The following is an 18,794-nucleotide window of genomic DNA, read 5'->3' on the forward strand; positions in this document are numbered from 1 at the left end:
GTATGTGATTCGAACCCTCTGACTCTTGACTGGAGAGCGGAGACGCTAATCATTCGGCCAACCGCATAGAAATACAAAAATCAGCCAAACATTACAATATCGTATGTCACATTTGAGTTGGTCCATAACAAACTTCCTTAAGATTTCTTGATATTCCCAAGAAAAAAGGAATCTAGTTAATAGATGATTCTCTCCAAGAGGCATTCTATAACTACCATGTCACAATCCTTCTCTCTGCTTTGACTTTTTCTATATGCATTTCTGCTGTTTTAATAAAGTACATGCCATGATTGATTCCCTTTCCTTAAATTCCATATAAGATGAGAAGTTGCTAGTTAAACCATTGCTGTCCTTCTTCAAACTTATCAAACTAATTTATGCTTATTCCATTTACCTCTCTCATCTGAAACAGATGATAGAGGTAAATCGAAGGTTACTCCTGATGTGTGGAAAGCGATTTGTGTTGAGAGAAGTAGATGGAAGGATTGCAGCTTTCAGCAGGAAAAAATGAAATGGTACCATTTTTATTTCTTAACTTCTTGCTCGTACCTAGCATTAATATGTTGTTGGTTGTAACGTCTAATAAGTGGGATTAATATTGATAAAAAACGAATCTGTGGTGTTCTTCTTTGTTATTGCATTATAAAACATATTCCTCAATTGTTGGCCGAATGGATAGCATCTCTACTCTTCACTGAGAATTATAATCTCACTTTGGACAAGGATATTTTTTAATTTCCTTAAGTGGAAAATGAATTTCATCTCCTACTTCAAGGACAACCAGGCTGCTTGCGGAAGCCCCTGAAGTGATTTGGTAAAAAACGTTTCACGTTTTATCTTTAGAGCATAGTTTCCAGATTGTTTAACATTTAGCCTGTACCCCTGTGTTGATGTACGATAGGTAGGATTGATATTAAAATAAAAATAAAATAACAAATATTAAGGAGAAACATTAAAGAGAACGTGTGTATTCATTATCTTGTTTTTGTAAATTTTCTTAGATAATAATTTTCTAAATTCTTAAGCCACTGCTAAATTTTAGGTGAGAGATGAATTTCATCTTTCTGGTGTGACAACACATTCTTGCTTACTGGAGGCCTGAAGTTAGGGCCGTATTTATGCACAGGCGGGTTCATCATCGTCTTTTTAAAAAAATACGAATAGATCCCTTGAAATAAAGAACTGTTTTTGTTGAAAGCCACCCTTTTTTGTACAACGAGTAATGGAAATAATTGTGTTATGACGTAAAGAAGTTATAATTTTACAGTTGGGGAGACTGTATATAAAATATATATCCTGAAGATTTAGCAGTGGGATATTGATATGAATATTATTTTTTGACTAGACTCCAGTTTGGTCTTTTTGAGCAACTCAAAGAAGTGAGAGAGAGTTCGCTTCTAAGTATGGCTTGGAGGCATATGATTCAAGAAGTAGAAGAAACTTTTTGAAGCCATAAAGACCGTGTTGACAATAATTTACTGCTTCTATCACTATCGAAATCATCTGTTAAATACGCCATAGCGAAGAATATATATAAATATTATTTTCTTAGTAATGTTTTGTTGGTTATCATTGGATTAACTCTCACAAATTTAGAGATTCCGCAGTGCCAAGTGAATCCATATATTATGATACTACGCCTAAAATCTGTTTTGAACGTGGTGCGCATTTATTTACAGCATCACTGAACACGGAATTAGTTTTCTGCTAGGAATTGTTAGTGTCGCTGTCATAGCGCTTGTGCGATACGTAAGTTTAAGCCGGCGCGGTGAGATCGATAATTCAATAGTATATCATACGATTGGTTTAGTATTCGTTTCGTTGTTTCATTGGGAATCTTTATGTTTACAGTTACCGAAGGGAACAAATGTATAATGATTAAAATTTTCTTTCCAGTTTATCGCATGTCTCTATGGTTCGCTTCTCAGCAGTCGTGGAATCCATTCTGCTGTCAAATGTGATTTTCCAAATGTTAATACGATGTGGCTGAGAGGAAAATCTTAGGTGTTATTTACTGTTACATTTTTGAAAATGTGACGTGTTCGTCCGGGATAGAGTTAATGCAGCTAGGTGGTTATGACTACCACGTTCCATCAGAGGGGACGACGACAAGCTCATTCCGATGGGCAATGATTAGTGTCGATCAATACTACCACGGTGTTTGGCCTGATGTTTTGGAAGGCGGAGAACTCGGGCTACAAACGAGGCCATAGTGGGGGCGTGGTAATCTAACCCTAACTTCAAGTTGCAACTCGCGTTTCGACGTTTGTTCATGCAAGCAGGTTAGGTATGTGGTTCCTTTCGTAAACTAGGGATCGCCGTTTCATTTAAGGCATTTATGTTGTTACTGACATATTGTATATTTCAGTTTTCGCATTTTTGTAAATAACATAAGATGTCATTTCATTTCCAAAATTTAAGTATTATTTTATTAACTGTTATTATAGCTAGTGTTAGGTAGCCTCTTTTACTACCAAGTCTCACTTTACACAGTATTATAGTTTATTCAATTCGTGATGGGCAGCAAGTGATTGTCTTACAAGAAATAAATGCCGCTCAGAATCAGCTGATTCGGTAGAGTGTTCATCATGAAAAGCACGCTTAACCTTGACCGTGCATTTTGGCTAACACTCCAGTAATAAAATACTGAGCTTTTAAGGTGTTTTTGGATATGCATTTACATTTTGAGAGAACTTCATCTAGTCGGACAGACTGTACAGTTTTATCGCTGACATGGATGGGCAAAGTACCAGATGAATTACCAGATGACGACGGATGGAAGTTAAATCGAGTTCATTACTATCAGGATGGTTGGATGGCAACAGGCAATGCTAGAGGTGTAGTTGGCGTAACTTTTACAACATGTCATTATAGAAAAACAACGGATTTGCCCCTAAGAACCAACTATAATCTGAGAGGTCACAGGTCTGAGGTAAGTTTTATTTTAATAGAATGATTACCAAATAGTTTTTTTTTGTTGTTGCTTTTAATAACAATATATATTGACCTTTGACATTTGTTTCACTTTTAAATGCTTGTTCCATATATTTTTTTTTCTTATTCCACTTGATGTTTTGCTTGCTTATATTTAGCATAAACATTTTAATGTTTTCAGAGAGTTATCTATATAATATTACTTACTATACATAATACCTTCATAATGTAGCAAAATTTGAAGTATTCGGTGTGATTTGTGGCAATTGTTGCTGAATCTCAGTTTTTGTGATTAGTGAATTCAAAAAAAATAATGCCACCAAAGGCTCTTTATGGAGAATTTGAAACAGCCTAGTCATTTTTTGATGGTATAGGAGATGACAGTTTAATGTGAATGAGTGCAAGATTTTAAACTAGCGTTCATTGGAAGGCTATATTCTATTTTTAGGATTATTATACTGGAGGAGGTGATGGATCATGGGTTATTGTTGACATGTTATAATAGGATATATTGCAAGGATAGTGAAGACAACCTAGCTTATTGCTGCAGTGGTGAGGACATTGACTATTTGAGATAAGGATATGGTGGTTTCATTGTATACAGCCCTGATTTTGTCATCATAATTTCCTTAATTGATGTACTGACATCTTGCAGAAACTGAACTATTTGTTCACCATATCTGAATGTGCTGTTAATCATCATATTCACAATAAGATGCTCAAACAACACAAACAGTTTCTGAAACAAATACTTAGCGAATATCTGCTTGCCTTGAAATTTAAAACATCACTATTAGAGAAGTAAAATATCTACATTTGCAAGTAGAGCATTCAAAGTGTTATTCTGATTTGTGGGACATCTAACAATAAAACTGAATTTTTATTATTAGGTTCTTGAAAATCCTGATGTGTACAGGTATGCTTTATTTCACTGAAGTCACATTTATGTAAAATAGAGTGAATAATACTAATAAGTCATTTATGGATTGAGAAAATCCTTCTGCAACAGTAGAAATAATTTTCCAGTGTTGGTTTCTGGTAAACTTATGGTATAGATTTGATGGGAAGTAGATAATCATAATACAATGATAATTTTAGCAGGGAAACAAATCTTAATTATTTAGCAAAATGAGTTGCTGGGTCTTCTGAGAAAGATATTGATATAGCGATATATGTATTTCCATCATGTATCCCCCCCCCCCCTGTTTCTGGTTATTCAAACTGTCACTCTTCCTCTACTGTGTGCAAAGAAGATCTTTACCCTACATCTCTTGATCTGAACTGTCAGTCTTGTGTGTACAATGGAAGGGATCATGAATGCATTGGTGTATGTATCAATGATTAACAGTAAGAATGCAGTATATAAGAGAATTTTAGATGCTGACTATTTTAACATTAAGATGTGTAGAAATGTTTTTTATATATCAGTATCACATAAACAGAAAATGTTACCTATAGCACATAGCCAAACCAATATTAGTACACCCAAAAATAGAAGAAATTTTTAAAGCAACTATAAGAATTTGATGTTTTTCTTAAGGTAATTGATTTTCCAACTTCAGAGTCAGTTTTAAGTTGAACACAGTATTCTATTTTTTTCTTAATTGACATGTCTTCATCTAGTTAGAAATGTCGATTTTTAACTTTTTTTTTTTTTTTTTTGTTTACAATCATTTACCATAAGGTTTGATGTATCTCTTGGGGATATCCCGTGTATGTGCACCAAAAGTTCTTCCCCCCCTCCAAATACCTTAACGACAGCTTACCTACTCAAGAAATGATGCTTGCTGTAGATGCTCTTCGCCTCAACTTCTAAACCTTTTTTCAGTCTAGTGATAGAATCAACTAACAGAAACTGATCCTTTCTCATCAATTGAACCTTGTTACCTCTTTCCCCCTCCTACCAACAGATCCTGTGCCTCCCCTTCCTAGAACACTCCCAAAATACAGTATCTTCCACAAAAGAAAAAGAAAGCTTTTTGTTTTCGTAAAGTACAAAAACAAATAGCTATGCAACTATCTCTATAATAATTTCCAGATAAATTGATTGTAAAAGGACTTGAAACTGTTCTATTACATAGATAAATATAACTGTATCAAGTAGTAATTCAACACTGAATGACTAATTTTAAGATACTGTCAAACACCTAGGCTGCTTCAAATTCTAGCCCTAAATGTACTATAATCTGTGCAGTTTTTCACCCACTGTATCTACAAACTTCCATTTACTTCCATTGTCATGTAAAAACTTTTGAAAACACTTTAAAATGTAACAATTTTTTAAATAGTTTAATTAATCTGAGGAAATTGTACTTATTCAAGTTTATTGATGCTTATTTAATAAACGTTTGGGGAGGAGCATTAATGTTTACCACATTGATAGCATGTGTGGACAAATCAGCATTGCATATTTGTGTTTCAGTTTTGGAATTTTTTTTTCTATTTACTTTGATAACATTTCAGTTTGAAGCTAATTTTCTATGTTGATTTGTTGTCTGGTGTAAGATTTAGTTTAAAAGTTTCAGTAATTGTGTTTTATTCAGCAATAGTATGAAAGTAATGGGTTCCTAAGTTGCATTAATTGCACTAGAATTTCTTATCTTTAGTTGTAGAAGATAAATGAAATTTGCTATATTTGACACATCAGCACTTATCTGAACAGCTTAATTTTCAGTGATATTTTGATTCCTATTATATACTTGGCATTTCTTAAGCCTGGCTCCCACTGATGAGATCTCAATAAAGGTCAAAATCGGTTTGGGTAGTGGCCCTTGCCTTTAATGTATAGCATCATACATCTCCACTAGGGGATGTGCTTTGCATTAAGGGTAAATACCAAGGATAGTGATCAAAGCTTATTCCACCTTTACCACGAGTTGCCTGGACTTGCACTATGTGCGGAGTCGCTCTGACTTGCACTAAATGTAGGCGCAAACTTGACTGACTTGTCTGTTTGCTTACTTGGGAAATAGGATTAAAACCAAGTTTTATTTAAAATTGCTTGGTATCTTTAATATATATATATATAATGTATATTTCTACACCTAACCTTGAAGTGGAAAATAAGTCTCCACTAATTGACTAGTTTTGTGAACTCCTTGTTTTCTTCCTTCCTGCAATGTACTGATAAAATGTAATACATCAATCCTATAAAATTTTTAGACACATGACTTACATGTTTGTAATTGTCATGACTTGCTTGTTTCTATTAGATCCTCTTTTTCATTTCATGCCTATGGACTAGTCTCTGTAGTTCAGCCTTTCAATGTATCCTTATAAGGAGAATTCCATAGCCCTATCACAATCTTAGTCATTCTTCTCCTCTGAATATCATCTCCATGGAATTTTTGGTATTAAGATGATCTGTGTACAGGAATCCAGATGTGGCCTTCATTAAAACCTTATAAAGTGGGATAATAATCTACCTATTCTTGCCAAGTAATCTGATGTCATATTTTGGCTACCTTTGCAGTATACCCTCTAAAATTTTAACTCTGTTCATAGTTACTCACCATATTCCTGCCCTAATCAATTTTCTGCAGTTCTCTTCAATCATGTTGTACATAGTTTGTGATCTTTTCATCCCATAGTTCATAACTTCACTATATTAAACTGATTGCCATTATTGAGACATTGTGTGAGGTACACACTATCACATACACTAAGCTCATCAAACCATGCCTTAATTATTCAATGTGTGCATTCACAACACTCAAGCAATGCAAAGAACCTGCTCCTCACTCCTTTGCTCATGCCCTCCTTCCATGGGTGGTCTCGTTTCTTCCTCCTTTTTTTTCCTCACTTTATGAAAGATTTCATTATTTTCTAATTATGATAATCTGGTAACAACTCCTAACTTGTATGCCTCAATCATGTTCCCCCTTCCCTCATATTCAGGAGGCTTTGCAAATTACATTCCTTCAATCTGTCTTCATACTTCACATTTCAAAGATCTTTGCAAATCTTCTCTGGACCCTTTCTAACATTTCCTCATCACCATAAAAAGCAGTGAACTAAATATGTGCACAGTAATCCATATGAGGCCTATTATCAGGGTCTTATAAAATGGAATCACAAACGCTTTATTTCATGCCAAGGTTCCCCAAATCATTGTCATCATCTAATGTGACAACTTCAACTTGTACAAGGTGACCCTGAATTTCAGGTCCTTGTCCATCACCACTCCCAGATCTGCCATCTACTTTTTTCAAAGTTTCTCCAAGTGTATTCTTACATCCCATTGTTGCTTACCAAATTTCAAAACCTTGCACTTTGTAATATTAAAATGATAGTTCCACTTACCTGCCCATTCCAGTCTATTCAAGTCCTCCTGTAAGGCCACAACATCTGCTTGACTGCATTGTTCTCCACAATTTTGCATCATCTGCAAACAGTTGTATTTTGCCTTAGGCAAAACCTGGAGGACCAGGGTATCTCTCTCTCTCTCTCTCTCTCTCTTAGTCTGGCTCCTGCATCATCTGCAAACAGTTGCATATCACCAGTTGCATTTTGCGTTACGCAAAACCTGGAGGACCAGGGTATCGCTCTCTTAGTCTGGCTCCTGCCTCTTTACCTGTCCAGCTAGGGAGGCCCTACCAGAAGCTTAGCTACCACTGGCATTACTCTTGAGGTCATTGGTGCATGCAAGCCTCTTTACCTCATCAAAGTGGAGATACTATTAAAGAGAAAGAACATCTATTTAAATGGAAAGATATCGGCTACCAAAAGATTTGGATAGATACAGACCAAAAGGAAAGAGAGACCAGTGAAGCCTGAACAGGCAAATGCCTAATCCTCGAAGAGAAGAATAACAACAGCTACCCTAATGCAAACCCAGACTTTCCTCTTTCATGATACTGCACTCTCTTATACAACTTTCTGATACCTATCTGACAGCTAGTCACCAATCTAATTCATTCACTAGTCTGTTATCCAATCCTGTCTGTTTCAAATTTAACAGCTTGTCATGTGGCAATCTATCAGAAGCTTTTGCAAAATTAAGTATACCACTGTGTATGCATCACCCTTGTCCAGTACATTTCTCACCTTGCTATGGTATGTGAGTGAGTTGGCAAAACATGATCCCCTTTTGGTATCTTTAATATATATATATAATGTGTATATATATATATATATATATATATATTATATATATATATATATATTATCCTGTTCTGACTATTGCAGAGAATGCTGCTGTTATTAATCCTTTTCTGTATCCTAGTTCTCACTAATCTCTGGTGCCTTATCCACAACTCCAGATACACTATCTACCAGTAATTATCGGGACACTATAGCAATTTAGAATTGATACCAGCAGTCAAGCCCTAATATCAGGTATGCCCGTATGCCCACCTTTGGCTTTGAGGGAGGCCCAGTGTGCTGCAGACATCGGGTGGAATTTGTCTCCACTACTCCATCAAAACAGCACTGAGTTCAGTGATACATCGAGAATGTGCTGCTCTCGACCTAAATCACCACTTCATTTCATCCTACAGGTGTTTGATGGGGTTGAGGTCAGGACTCTGAGCAGGCCAGGGCAGTCATTTACCTAATGTTCCATGCATACCGTTCCATAACAGCTGCAGCTTTGTGGCATGCAGCATTGTTGTCTTGATAGTAACACGGGTCCATTCCATAAAAACTACACAGTGTAGGCAGCACCTGATTATCCAGAATATCAAGGTACTTAGCTGCCTTCATGGAACCACAGGCGAGGACCAGCTCCAAACCAGCTGAATGCACCCCACACCATTGCTCCTCCACTAACAAACTTTATTGTGGTACAACACTGTGGTAGCAAGTGTTCACCAGGCTGCCTCCACACCCACATCCTGCCATCAGACTAGAAACAGGTGAACCTTGATTCATCATTCCAGAGAACCATTTTCCACTGGTCAATTGTCCCTTTCACATGCTCTTTGCAACAGGCCAGACGAACTGCCTTGTTTGTTGTTGTGATGTTCAGCTTGTGTGCTGCTGTTCTTCCATGGAAACACCCAGTAAATGGAGTTCTTTTCATAAGTATTAGAGCTCACCATGGTGTTACTGACACCCTGGAACTCATCATGGATGGACTGTGCTGATTGTTGCTGGTTTTTGCATGCCACCCGTGTCCCTCTCAGTCATTTTTGGCAGCCAGTCTGGGTTTTTTCCTGCGCTAGTGATGCCAGAACATCTCCATTTGTTGATTACATTGTCATCCATTGATTTTGAGCAACAATGGCACATATGGATGTGACAGCCCGTGATGGCACCTCTCTTGAAGTCACTGAGTTCACACTGTATTGCTGTACCACCTGTATTTTACTGCTACGATGAAATACTGCTTCCTACTATCTGTACACTGGTTTTTATGTTATTAACAAACCTGGAATGTTCCATAACTTCAAATAACAGAGGTGTCTGGACAATTATTGGTAGATGGTGTACATATTGGCCTATAATTTGTAGCCACAGCCTTATGATCACCTTTATGCAGTGGAACAATCTTACCTTACTTTCTTTTCTCTTCCTTAGGACCTGTGCTGTTGTAAGACCTATTGATAACTCCCTGAATCATTCTTTTAAGACATGTAGTGATATATCATCAAATGCTATTGCTTTATTGACATCAAACTTATTTCCTCACATATCTCCTGCTTACTCACACTTAAACCATCCTCTCTTATTTCCTCTACACTTGAGATTTTCATGATTTCACCCTGATGAGAATGAAACGCCCTTATAAATTGTTTACTGAATACCTCAGTTATGTTCTGTGCTATAGTTACTATTTCACCATCTTCATTCATTAACATCTTACTATAATCATTCTTTCTTCTACTTTGCCACATATCTGGAAAAAAGAAGTCTTTTTTTTTTTTTTCCCCTGGCCCGATTTGTTAATTTCTACTCATACTGTACTTTCGATGTCCTTACAGAGTCACCTTCCCTGCCTGCTCTTTATACTCCACATGCAGTTGATTGTTATCATTATTCATCTTGTGCGTTTCCACAGTATCCTCCTCCTCTGTGGTAGGATACATCATTCATCCATTTGACATCTACCTTATTCAGCCTTTTGGCCTTTAGAATACATTTGCATGATGTTAAATATCTTTTGGCCAATTCTCATGCAACATTTATCTCCCTCTTAACTCCTCATTCCATTCCATTCCATTCTATAGCTCCAAGCTATACCCTAAGCCAGTGCTTCCCAAACTTCTGGATGTCGGGCCCCCTTTGCAAAAATTAATATATTTCACGGCCCCCCTCGAAAAAAAATCGTAATAGAGAGATATATTATTATAATATTTATTGTATTTATATTCAATACAAAACATATACAGCAAATATTGCAAAAATCAAATGCATGTATTACATTTTTTGCCTCTTACCGTTTGGTTCTGAAGACGATGCGGGCTGTTCTGATAAAATATGAAATACTGTCATTTTTTTTAGTCTTTCTGCTTCTTCTGATTGGTCGCAGGAATTTTTTTTATATTTTTTTTATCAGCCACTTATCCATCTCAGGGTTAAAGTTTTTAACGTAGAATAGATCAAATAATATCACCACTTACCGATACTGGCACACCACAGACTGATAACATGAAATTAGTGAATATTACCTGAATAAGGGAATCCCCGGACCAGGAACATTTTTCTCTTTTGTGACTTTTCTCCCTTTACGGTAATTAAGCCTAACTCGAAACCGACAGCAAAGGCAGGTTATTAAAACGTGCATATGATTGGTGCGGTATTAACAAAAGATTGCGCAATCGAAAGATAAAAGCATAGCTGACAATTGAGTTGAAATGCTCTCTTCAACCGAATTCCATATGTGAAACTGCCATAACATTCATTATATATGTATTACTTAGTTTTAACACTTTTACGAATATTAACACGTTCGGTTGAATTTTATTGCTGCCTTGGTAAATCGAACTCACACACATCTAATTAATAACAATAGAGTTTTTAGTTAGATGCTGTGTTTGCCCATGCAACATATGGTTTTGTTTCAGTCTATACAGCATAGTTTCTGTATGAGGGGACATGTGATTCATTAATTAGTGTTTTTATCTAATTGCACTATGTGTTGAGAAATATATTACACAGACTCCTCATACCATATTCACTGGCATAACAAAAGTATTTGTTTTTATTGCCTCTGCAGTATAGTGGCTGTTAGGGAGGGGTGTTGTTTACCACTGCAAGCAAGTTACTATCTCCCCACATGAACTTGTTTAAGCTTTTTTTCATGTGTGAAGTATATGCGAAACTTTTATTGGTAACAGAAAACTAGCTCGAATGACAGTGATAATATAGAACGAGTTTTGATATGTATATAAAGTCAATATCAACAGTCCCTGATTACGAACGCGTGATGAAAGGGACAGGAAGATTTGGAGCTTCCCTGGAGAGCATTCAAAGTAAGTATAATTAACCACTGCTTTGAAATGAAACATGAATAAGTAATATTTACTAATATTTATTAAGCGCCTAAATACGCAGGAAGCAAAGTTTGTGAACCAACACCAATGTGTGAATTTTTCCATTAAAATATAAAAAATAACAAAAAAAAAATAATAAATAATAAAAGTTAAATATGTTTCTTTTAAAATAAAAAAATCTACTTAGTCTTAAAACATTTTAAATTTGTTTTCATTATTTCATGGCCCCCCTGAACAAAACCTACGGCCCCAAGGGGCCGCAGCCCACAATTTGGGAAGTGCTGCCCTAAGCTTCTCCCAGTCACCAGCCTTGTAGTTTCACATATCTTTTCCTCACAGAAATCTTCATATTGCTGGCCACCACACAGGTGATCACCTCATAGTCATTCTCAACAGATGTGACACCCGACTCACAATCGCATCCTTTTTGAAATGATTAGATTTAAGACACTCGATCCTCACATGCCCTCCCTTACGTGCTGCCTAAGATAGCTGTCTCTCAAGAACTGAAATTAATTTTCCTTATATCCAGATGCTGTCTCTTCATTCCAATCTATATTATCCTAATTAAAAATCGCCCATAATAATCATCCTTCTTTTGTTCAGTAACCCAAGTTGCTTATACATTTCTCCATTACCACCCTTCACATTTCCTTCCCAGCCTGTATCAGCATCTAACAAAATATCTATTCAGTCAATCTCCACCTCTCACCATACGGGCTCAAAATCATTGTCACTATTTCTCTCCCATATCTCCACTTTGTGTGGGCATAATTTGTCTGCTATCACTAACAGCATTCCTCTTCCCTTATCCTTTCTATCCTCGCAAAAAAACTTCATACCTTTACGTTTCTATTCTCATCAGGATATATCCTTATCCAACTATGTTTCACTTATTCTGACAATTTTGGGGTGAATAAACTCAGTGAAACCATTTCTGATTCTCCTGACATTTATAAATAAACATAGCAATTCACTTTTAGGACTCAAACCAGATCTGCCAATGCCACTTTGTGGTTGTGATTTCCTCACACTTGACCATTCCCAATCACTTTTATCATCATTTACCTTATATCCTCAGCCTCAACTACATCCCGTACATCCCAGGCCATCCTATTTCCATACTGGCCATCCTGATACACATTCTCCATTACTTCTGACATCCACTTTCCTTATACTGTGCCTCCTTGTCCATCTTGCATTCTTGTTCTCTCTTCATTATCTCTATTATATTGCTACTATTCTCATTTACAACCACTTCAGCCTCATCAGTTCTTTTCTCCTGATCTTTTGCTTTTCCTTTTCCTTTCTCTATTCTTTTGTTGACATCTCTCTCTCTTGTAGCAACAATCTCACCCACTTACACCAAATCTGTTTAAATTCAATCCATTGTTCCCTCAAATGCATCCCACACATCTACAAACTTTACTACCTTCTCACACAGCCCTGCCAACATATTATTCATGATACCTGCTCTTCATCTCAGCTCGTCACTATCATACCTTAGCAACATGCTGACTACCTTTCAAATCATGCCCTATCTTTCACTCTACTTAACAACCTCCTGATATCCATCCACACATTCTCCTTATGTCCAACCAAGTCGTTTGTTCCAGCATTCACCATCAGTCGCTCGCTTGTCTGCTTCTCATATCTGTCCCATCAGTTATCCTGCTAATTCTCCCTCTGGAAACCACACCTTGTGGAATTGCTCATTTACCACAGCTCTAATAATGGAATCTTTTCATCTCACTTGTCATTCTGGTGAACCAGTTTTTCAGGTCTTGTATCTTGGCAATTACACTGTCAGTTTGTCATTTGTTTCTTTCATTTGCTCATTCTTACTTACCTTTGCTTTCAAATTGTTACTTGCTTTCTTTTCATCAGGTATACTTTTTTTCACTGTCATAGTCTTACTCTCTTTCGTTCTGTGATTCATACTCATTTGCTCCCACACTTATTCTTTCGTTCCATCATTCAGTTTCACATTTACTGATAACTCATAGTCCAACAGAATATCACACTTTTGACATATCCATACCCTCTCTTTTCTGCTGTCCAGTCTCTCCATATTCTGTCATTTATATTATGTCACTTGCAACAAACCATTCTCAAGAAGTCCACATGGTTAATTACATTTGATTTTCATTGCTGGCAGATCTCATTCATACTGCTATTTTGTCATTCACTGGAAGCTTTAAAAAGTTTATTTATTCAAGCACACAAAGCTCCATTAAGCCATGAAAAATAAACAAAATTATACCAAAATCCAAATTAAACAATTTGCATTTTGGTGTAATAGAATTTTGGATAACAAAATTACACCAAAATCCAACTTGTTTAATTTAGTACAAAAATAAAACTCATCTTTTCAGCAGCAAACTTTCAAAGCTTATACTTTGCCCATACTGCTTATCTATTCAAGTCATCTTGCAGAATATCTACATTTTAATTTCCTCTTTTTAGGTTTGCACCACTAGCAAACAACTGAATAATTTTCCTGGAATTGTTTCTTATATCACTGATGTAGGAAATAAAACAGCAACAGAGAGTGCTGAGCCCTGTGACATATCACTCATCATTTACTTTTTTATTATTATTATTATTATTATTATTATTACGGGTATCTCCATGGAGTCAGTAGACTCATCGCGGGAGACCCACTTCTAGATTAAGTTCCATATACTACTCTATGATGTCTGTCTGCCAGCCACCCTCTTATCCAAATCATCTTCATATTCATCCCCCATTTTGTTTCAATTTATGTAACAGATTCCATGTGGTGTCTTGTCATGCCTTTGCAAAGACACCAGTATCACTGTGGCCAATTTCCTTTATCCATTACATCAAAAAGCGAGCAAATTACTAAGGCAAGACCTGTCTTTCACAGAACCATATTTATTCCCTATAGAATATCATATTCCTCTCCATCCAGTCCTGAACTCTACTTTTTATCAGCTTCTCTGTTATCTTTAAGGTAATTAACCTTAACATTAATTAACCTTAACAAAATTGATTGGCCTGTAATTTGCTAACTCTGTCTTGGAGCCTCATTTATTCAGTGGAACTGTCTTCTTTCCACAGTCTACTCACTAGACATCTTCCAAGAACTGATGCTTAATCTAAACATCTTCATCAGAGAAGCTGCTAATTCTTTTGCATATTCTCATAATACATAGACTGATGTTCCGTATAATCCTGTGGCAATATTTGCATTATAGCTCTGTGATTAATGTAAACACACTAGATTCATCCACCTCTGTTCTCACATTCAATCAATGCTACATTTGGCACTTCTTAAAAAAAAAAAAAAATGGGAGCAAAGGCACCTTCTGAAAAAAAAATGGAAATAACTTTTTAGCCTCAAATTGACTTTGGAATATTTTTTTAGAGCATTGGGCTCGAGAAATCTGGAGGAAAGAGTGATTTTTATTTATTTATTTTAAGCATCGGTCCCACTAATAGAAAACTGATTATTGAGTACATTTGCTGCTGTGAATAGGCCTGCTTTGGAGACCAAACATGGCTTTTCTTTCTGTATTTGCCTTTGTAACTCAGTCAATTCAATGATTCCTTGATTCCCTTTGTTTGGAAAGATCTGGATTCCCATATAAAATGTGAAGAACCTTTATAAGGACTTATTTGAAGGTGAGTTAGCCCTTCCACTATACAAGACTGTCATATAGTGGCAGCATTTTTTATCTCTCACAAATAAGCAAACAAGCCAGAAAAATGCCTGCTCTCCAGTCAAGAGACTGCGGGTTCGAATCCTGCCATGGGCGTGGATGTTTGTGATTGTCTGTGGAAATACTAGTGGTGGTGATGGTCGGCGGTAGATAATGTTGATGTAGTTGTGGTCAGTTGGTGGATTGCGAGTGGTGGAAGCAGAGTTGTAGAGTAGATGTCCTCCCTCGATGAGTCTTTGAACTCCCTGGAGGTGACAAATAATAATAATAATACACTGCTCTCACAGCCTTAGTTGTTTGCCCATAATTCCAAATAACATTTGGAATCATGGGCAAACTGGTCAAAAAGGGAGTGTACATGCTTGGTAATTGTATGCACAAAATTTTTGCTTTCAGAATTTCTAATTTAGTCGATTTTAAACATACTATAAAAACGAATTATATGATAAATCATACCTGTTACTTATTTTATTTGGCAATGTCTCCAACTTAATGCTCTGATTAGTTACTTTTAACCTGTGTCATATAAGTGAACTGATGCTGATATCAGCAAGTTATAAAGGCATAACTTGCTGATAACACAGTCACTTGCATCATGCAAACAGTGATGGATTTTTGTAGCTAAGTGGATTTAAGCAAATTAATTTAGTCCTCGCAAATCTTGCAGAATATAGCTCGATGAAAAGAGGGGCAACATTAATATGAGAAATATTACATTAGCAGTTTTAGTGCATTAAACCCTCATTGTCATTGTTGAATTTAAAGTAGAAAAAGGACTGCAAATTCATTTAAATTTGAGTGGCTGGACAAATGTGTTATAATGGCAATGTTGCCATCACATTAAGAGTTTGCAGCTTGTGAATTTCACTATTGGAGCACAAATTTCTGCACACATTGAGTCTAAGACTGGAATCTTGCACACAAAATGTTTTTCATGTGCAGATGGGCTGGAAAAAATTAGAGGGAATATTTTCTGCCACTGTTATTTATATGACTTGTGATGCAGTTATAAGAGCATCTCATACCAAATCCACCTCATTCAATAGTTTCTGAAATGGTCTATTATTCAAAGCACGTGCAGAAATGTAATTAACAACTTTGGTTACTGTTTGCATCACTTCTTGAAGTTCCTTCAGGTTGAGATCTTGGATATGTACTTGTTTAATTAATTATTTTTAAGGTGAACCCTGGATTGCGTCCCAGAAAAAAGTCATTGGCATGCCAAGAGTTCCCCACCCAGGTCTAGACCCTCCCCCAAGCAGTAAAATGGTTCTGCAGGTTGGCAACTGGTTAGTGCACAAAACCAAATCAGTTAGTAACAAATCTGGAGATTTTCTAACCAGCTAGCATAAGATTCTGCAGCCACGTATTTTGGCAGTTCATGATTGGAGAGAAAGAGAGACCGAATACAACGGCTATGGGGAGGGGAGGGAATGTCAAGGCCACATATGGACAAGAAACAGTGCTGTGCAGGTGGTATGTTTGTAACTCTCTCACTGTATGCCCCACTTCCTTTTGTCTCTTCCTCACCACATACAATTGATCACAACCCAAAGAAATGTGATTTTACTATTGATCAAAAATTCTCCCACAGAAAATAGGTAAATCATAAAAAAAACAATAAAAATCCAAGAAAAAAAGCTCTCCAAACAACCCACCAACATTAATTCATACAAAAAAAAAAAAAAAAAACGTTTCTGCATCCACTTCACCAATATCTGTGACCTAAACAGGTAATATAAACGATGTGCACTGGCACCTACAGGCATCTAAACCAGAATTACTATTCCTATCAGAACCCCAACTGGTCATCTCAACAACCATTATCCACTTTAACTGCCCAAACTGCACATTACACAGTTTCTTTCCACCACAAGGGTGGCACTTGTGCATTAATCAGAAGTGACACATCATGCCAGAGATTACAAAGCCTCTAATCCTCGCTGTTTGATCTGCTTCGGCTCAAAATTTTCCTACCAAATCAACCTGCTCTTTTCATATCCTCTATGGTTCTCCAAACTCTGTTAACTACTCTCACCTCTTCAACTATCTTTCTAAAGCTTGACTTTCTACAGTCAAAATTCCCCAGTAGTGAGGTCATACTTCTTGGGTACTTCAACATCCACAACTCCTATTGGCTTCCCTTTTCCAGTTTCTTAGATCAATCAGGCAGAGATGCCAAGGTGTTTGCCATTAGAAGTGACCTATCACCAATCATTAATCTCCCTTCCAGAATACCTGACAACTCCCTCCAATTTGCCAACACGCTTGACATCTTCCTAACAAGTTTCCCTTCTAAGTATACTATGGATGTCAGTTTTCCTCTTGGTAACTCCGATCACAACCTAATACAAGTCTCTTTTGCCACAGAACAACCTTCATCTGCCAATTCTCACTCTCATGTCCTTTAGCACTACAAGGGTGCCAAATGGGACTACCTCTGTGACTTCTGTTCCTCCTTCCCATGGTCTGAATACTGCTTCAGGTCTTCCTCAGGCTGAATAACAGAAATCATCCTCATGGGAATGAAGGCTTTCATTCCTTATTCTACTCCAAATTCTCAGCCACCATCTAAGCCTTTGTTCTCAAAAAAAGTGTGCCAGTGTAGTAGAAGAAAAAAAACCTATGCATACCATGAATAGCCCAAGACCAAAACTTCAGCTGCTCACTTTGCCTATACTGCAGCTCATAACAGCTGTAAAAGAATCACCAAATCAGACTTTGAAATGACCGATGCTGCTAACTTTCCTTCTTCTGGTTTGCTGTCAAAGCCATTGGGTGGGCAACTTTTGCCCATCCAGCTTTCCACCACTCATATCTGGATGGAACTGTAGTTACCTCACTTTAAGACAAAGTGACATATGGCATCACTCTTCTTTTCCAATTCATGTATTGATGATTTGGACAAAGTTCCCTCCACTCTGCCAAGAATGGCTGTCTGCACCACAGTTTTCTGTCAGAAAGAAATCTGAAGTATCTTTAATAACGTGAACAGAAACAAGGCATCTGGTCCTGACAGTATCCCACGTATTATGTTTAAAAAAAAAAAAAAAAATTAAAAAAATAGTTTCCCAGAATTAACACATAACACAGTAATACAATTGTAGTCATTGTAAATAATATTTTATTCTTGTATTGGTTTTCTCTTTCATAGTGTAGTAATGTAGCATGCCATTTTACTATTAAGATTTCCTGTGCACTTCTTAGCAATTTGCACCTTAAATAGCAATACATTCATGTCCAGATGTATTCTTAATGTGCATATATAAATACTCAGTTTAATAAATGATTCATTCAAAAGCATAGCCCCTTGTTCTATCTGTTTCCCTTCCATTTTAGGAACAATCTCTTCCACATTAATCTGATAATAATCCCTTAACAACTCTTAGGTGGGTACCCAATGATAATAGACTTGTGGTGATGATACTAATAGACTTGTGGTGAAATGTGGTGATAATGGTAATAATTTATGTTGATCAGCATCCCCTAATAGGTGCCATAAATATAGTAACAATATAGAAAAAAATATGCTATTTATGTAAAACATGCTATAGAATCAGGATTATATAAGTGAAACTGATAGTTAAACTCACTTTCATTTTTTTACTTGTTGAAAATTCTCAGTCATCATAGGTGAGTAAACATACCTTTCTTCAAGCCCTGATCATAATCCATTCTGATATGCTCACAAGTTTAGCATTGTATTCCTTAAATTTTATTTCCTTCTTCACCATAATGC

General features: G+C 36.5%; 1 protein-coding gene across 1 annotated transcript in view; it reads left to right on the forward strand.

The window, feature by feature from the left end:
- Positions 1–1,774: 1,774 nt before the first annotated feature.
- LOC150096238 (tubby-related protein 4-like) overlaps positions 1,775–18,794 on the forward strand; it is a 236,452-nt gene continuing 219,432 nt past the window's right edge. Inside the window, exon 1 of the mRNA XM_090408771.1 lies at positions 1,775–2,932. Within this exon, the coding sequence (XP_090264897.1) occupies positions 2,672–2,932 (261 nt within the window). The 5' untranslated portion in view covers positions 1,775–2,671. The remainder of the gene's footprint in view (positions 2,933–18,794) is intronic.

The sequence above is a fragment of the Typopeltis vanoorti genome, chromosome 19 (genome assembly GCF_054136105.1).
Source record: "Typopeltis vanoorti isolate ZY-2024b chromosome 19, IOZ_Tvanoo_1.0, whole genome shotgun sequence".
Lineage (NCBI taxonomy): Eukaryota > Metazoa > Arthropoda > Arachnida > Uropygi > Thelyphonidae > Typopeltis > Typopeltis vanoorti.